Here is a 4,901-nt window from a genome sequence, read left to right as displayed (position 1 = left end):
ACATAGCTATGGTTTTAATGAGACTAGCTATGTAGTAGTTAGTTTATTTTTAAACAAGATGTGATGTCGCGGATAGATAAACATATTTCAAATTAAACTTGCATGAAAAATGTTTGCTCTCATGACTTTCCAGGAATAGCATAGCCACAACCAGCAGATTACGATGAATAGCTACATGTCTATTAGAAAGGCAGCAATGTAAATGAAAGCAAATCAGACAGCAGTCTTTTTATGTTGGCAGACAAACAAGGCTGTGTGCGAATGTATCATATATCACATACAGTATGATGATTTCTAAAGGAATTACAATGTTTATTTGTTGTGGAGCAGCCAGCAACCAACAAACTGACAATAAAAATATACATGAAGTGAAGATACACGTTGAGTTAAGTAGTTTAAGGTGTGGCACCATATTTTAATATATCTAATCACAAAGCTAAGCTGTAAAACTATAAAAATATTTTTGAGTCTTATTCAGGTAGATTTGCTAAAAATTCTCCCATACCATACTTGATCCTAAAGGGAAAGGCATATACATATAACATGAATATAGATCTAGCACATTATTGACTTTGCCGGTAGCTTTGTATTTCCATGCAACTAATCACCGTAAAAGATGTAATGCATACTAAATAAATGCTCAAAACAGCGTGTGATCTCCATCTCCATTCGAGGTTTCTGCGCATACTATGTCTGTGCACAGCCTTTTTCCGTCGCTAGTCTCGTTTTGTTCGTCTTCTTCTGTAGATGATTGTGCAAACTTGAGGGTCCGTTTGCGTATCTTATTTATGGTGTCAGACAAGTTCTTGGGTGAATATGGTCTTAATAACCAGTCGAGGTTATTGAACAAAAATAATTTGAGACCGGGAGCTAAATTGATGGCCTCACCGACATCCTTATCACCAGGAATGTAGTTTCTAAGTACTTGGCAGCACATGAACTGCAGTGAAGTCGGAAATGAGCATGAGCGTACAATTTTCATACCGGTACGAGCAGCTGTTGAGCACACCATTGGGTATATAGTCTTACCTCGAATACCTTGCGAGAAGCCAACGCCTAAAAATATAATCTGAATGGTGTCTATTTGTTTAACAAAATTGCAAATGATTATTTTATAAGGAAAATGATTTCGATATTAGCAGAATTTTTTTATGAAAAGTCAAACAGTTAAAGAATATGAATGGGTGTCCAACCGAATGAACCGGACTTGATCTCCAAGGTAATCAATTTTACGATCAATACATTGAGCTCAAGCTCAGCCATCTGGTGTTGGTTGTATTGAAAGCAATTTACAATTACCCCTTTCAAAAGCTTATAGAGGGCTGCATCCATGAAGTCTTAGAGGATACAATTGGCTTAGTAAAGCAGGTAGTAACTCACCAATGAATCTGTTGTTTCTGTACAAAGACATCTTGCCATGCCACATGTCAAGATGAATTCCAATTGTAACTCCTTGTCCAAAGCTTCGACATATCCTCCGCTGTGATCCATCGTGGAACAAATGGCCCGTGTAAGACAAACCCCAACTTTCTCTATCTCGACCTAAAAAGCTGCAGAATCGGTTCGAAAACTCGCCGAGGTTCACGGATTCTGTTCCAAAACCAACCATCTAAAATATAAAACAAATTTTACATAATATGAAACATAATATGAATTTATAAAAACAATACACATGGAACTTTTGAACATCCAAACAACACATGGAAATATTTATCATTACCATGTCAGTCCCATAGACGCTTGTTGTCATCTTTATCTCCCAATAATGTTGATGTGAAGTCAGAGGAAGAGAGCCGCGAACAGCTGCAGTACCATTGCTAAAGTGTTTGTGAAACCTCACATCCAATGAGTTATTGAAGATCTCTGTATTGTTGCTTTTCAATGAGCTGTCCCAAGTCCATTCTATTACTGCAGAAAACAAAAAACTATGTATTTGTATCTACAACTCCTTGCCCAGTTGGTAGCGAATCAAATTCAGCAGTTTATACTGTCCAATTTACCAGTAAGCTGCTATTCATATATAATGAACGCAGTAGAAACATTACCTAATATCATGCAATGCTTGCAGTGTAATACAAACACCAAAATAATAGCCTTTAAATGTGAAACCGACTTCCTTATTTCAAGCTGGTTTGACAAGATTTTAGCATAAAGCCATAGGATAGCATAAGACACACTACCATGTGTGTCTTCGTCTTCCAAGTTGGTAGGTGTTTCTCCATGCTTGCACACCCGATGGCAATTACATCGGCAGCGACCATCTGAATCGGATGAACGAGCCATCTGGTTATTCGTGGGTGTAAATGCTCAATTTGGTCAAGTTTTGGCAGATCAATTTTCATCAGCTAAAAAGTTGCATGGCACTGAAATAACATAAATATATAGTTACAGGCAATAGCGCTATCATCAGTCAATCGACCTAACTTAAGTAAAAAAACTATCTTTGTATAATCACCTGCTACCTAAGACACGCACAAAAAATAAAAGCTTAGCTATTTATATCGTTAGCATAAAAAATTAAGTATAGATGGTTCGGTGTGCCCACACAACTGAGCACGAAAATAATCTTTGTGTCATCATACAATATGACACAAATTAAAATTGTGAGATAAATGAAAATAAAAGAAGATAATCTAGTACTGTATAATGCAACTAACATATGAGTCGAAATGCTAATTGTCTTTAGTGGCCCATGGCTTGCCAATGTTAAATTTCAACACAATGAAACTCAAAATAATTCAGGGTAAGCAGCGTAATCCAAAATGTAGCGTGACTAAAATTGCTGAATATCCTTTGCAAATGTGCTCTACTGTCAAAGGAAGTAATGAAGCTGACAATCTTCAAATCATTCAAACATAAGTAGAACTCAAAAGATTTTTACAACACTAGAAAATGGTTGCTTTAATCACAGCAAAAGACAACAATCTATCCAAATGGAAGTAACTTCACTAAATATTATTTTGTATAACAAAGGATGAATATAAAAATTCATTATCTATTAGAAATGAAACAACAAATTTGAAAATTTCAAGGTTCTAACAGAACTTTAAAAGCTCTATTTCAAAGTCTATTGTCTCAAATGTTTGTAGTGGCACAAAAATGAAACTGCAACACCTCTCCTCTTGGAAAGGTTGCCTTGAATGAGTCGATATGCGAGTTCTCTTCATTACATTTTTTATAAACATACCTGTACATTATGCGATACAAAAATGACTTTCGAGATTGCATAACAAATATCTGAAAACTGATCCAACCGCGGAAATGTCAATTAAAGATGGCCACCATCTTAAACCAATTTAATTGAAGACTATAAACACCAGTCAGCATGACAGAAAAGCCAGGAGGTTTTACCAAGAAGATGTCTATTAAAGGATCACGCTTGTTATTAAAGTAGGTTATTTGGCATAAAACTGTCACAACATAGCTTTCTAATATGGGCAGGGTCTTGCAGACATGTGTTCTATCTTATTTTGATACACGGTTTTCCAACCCAATGGCTCTTAATATAACTTTGGCATTTGCTGCTACCTTTGTAGCTAACAAGTTTTTTGGTTATGATGACATGCTTACAAAACAGTTTTTCGTTAGGCCATTTTTTAAGCCTTAAAGCATTAGTGTCTTATTTGCTAATAGCTTAAGACCAGAGAGTGACAGATAGAGAGAGACTTTGAGCTGCACACCCAAAAAAGGTTGTCACAATGATGAATGTATACATTGCTTACAGCTCTATATTTTAGCGGTGAGATTTTCAGTTTGAAAGTCACATTTTAATGCATTCTTTGTGCTGTTTGTTAAAACTATACCCTAGCATATATAACGCATACTTTTTTAATCTTTGACTGCTCAAAGTTTCCGATTGTTGAATTTTAGAAACTGTGGTTATAGAAATTCTGTGCAAGTCATCAGCATTGTCTAAGTAACAAATTCAAAATAATTATTTAAAAACAGGTGCCTGATTCCCTAAGTATAACTGTTAACAGTATAACAGCTAATATAAAAAAATAACACACCGTTGTTATATTGCAGTAAATTAATTTTACAGAGTCGAATACAGCAAGGATAGTTTAAGGATAACAAGGATTTTTAAACAGAATACAATATAAGTAAAATTCTGTCATTGATTACTATGGTTAGCGAGAGTGTTGCTAGCCAGAATAATTTTTGCACCTATGTCGCAAAATCAATACATGTGGGTCTCGATAGCCTAGTTACTAAGCTTTCACTGCTTTGATAATGTTATACCGACGTTCAGATATTAGCTAGGTAAGCCATTTAATTGATGAGTAGTTTTCATTATTTTTAAAAGTATGTTTCAAGCAAGGAAACAGTTTTCGATTTTCTGCTTCCTGCTGCAGTCTCTACTAAATATTTCACTTCACTGTTTCCCTAGCAAATTTAGCTGGTGCGTAGATGATATACATGTATATTAGCCAAATTACTATTGGTATCATAAACGATTTTTAATTCTTCGAAACAGCTTTATAAGTGCACACCAGCCTGTATACTGCGAGACGATATCCAAAATGGCGTGAAACATACAAAATCGAGCATGAGTTCATCCTGGCAATAAGCCAGATGTAGGCTAGCATCATAATGTAATTTAGCAATACTAAACGTCATAAAGTTATACAGACTATCCGTACTAGGTCAGCTACAGCATACATCATCAAAAGTCCGTTACTTTTGATGACATAGCAATAGAGTTTGAACATTTGATTAGAACTTTGCTTAGACATTGAAAATGTATACGTATTAAATCTTAATTTACACATTACTAACCTAAAATTACGCTTAGGTTGATTTATACATCAAAGAAAATAAGTAATTATTATTAAATTAGCAAAGACAATTTTTGGCGATAAATTAAATGTAAAATATATGAAAACATCATCCATTGTCGG

The 4,901-nt window shown here is 34.9% G+C and overlaps 1 protein-coding gene across 3 annotated transcripts; it reads right to left on the bottom strand.

Annotated features, from left to right (window-relative positions):
- Positions 1 to 54: 54 nt before the first annotated feature.
- On the bottom strand, positions 55 to 4,901 carry LOC137385609 (SPRY domain-containing SOCS box protein 3-like). 3 transcript variants are annotated; one of them, XM_068072106.1, is made up of 5 exons: positions 4,780 to 4,901; positions 2,181 to 2,363; positions 1,721 to 1,908; positions 1,381 to 1,609; positions 55 to 1,056 (listed from the first exon to the last, which is right to left on the bottom strand). In XM_068072106.1, exons 2-5 carry the CDS (start codon positions 2,281 to 2,283, stop codon positions 641 to 643), a joined length of 936 nt encoding a protein of 311 aa, XP_067928207.1. In that variant the 5' UTR covers positions 2,284 to 2,363; positions 4,780 to 4,901; the 3' UTR covers positions 55 to 640. The 3 variants fall into 3 exon arrangements, with proteins under 3 accessions (XP_067928207.1, XP_067928208.1, XP_067928206.1); XM_068072107.1 differs by having other exon boundaries at positions 2,181 to 2,345; positions 4,780 to 4,895; XM_068072105.1 differs by lacking the exon at positions 4,780 to 4,901 and having other exon boundaries at positions 2,181 to 3,713.

This window comes from Watersipora subatra, chromosome 1 (assembly GCF_963576615.1).
Source record: "Watersipora subatra chromosome 1, tzWatSuba1.1, whole genome shotgun sequence".
In the NCBI taxonomy this organism is placed as follows: Eukaryota; Metazoa; Bryozoa; class Gymnolaemata; order Cheilostomatida; family Watersiporidae; genus Watersipora; species Watersipora subatra.
This window is presented reverse-complemented; position numbering and strand designations above follow the sequence as displayed.

What these genes read in the sequence shown, in the direction of transcription:
- LOC137385609 (XM_068072106.1), bottom strand. Translation starts at nt 2,283, where the DNA reads ATGGCTCGTTCATCCGATTCAGATGGTCGCTGCCGATGTAATTGCCAT. An exon ending in GGAAGACGAAGACACACATG is followed by an intron (nt 1,909 to 2,180) that starts GTAGTGTGTCTT and finishes TGTTTTCTGCAG; the next exon opens with TAATAGAATGGACTTGGGAC. An exon ending in GCGTCTATGGGACTGACATG is followed by an intron (nt 1,610 to 1,720) that starts GTAATGATAAAT and finishes TTTATATTTTAG; the next exon opens with ATGGTTGGTTTTGGAACAGA.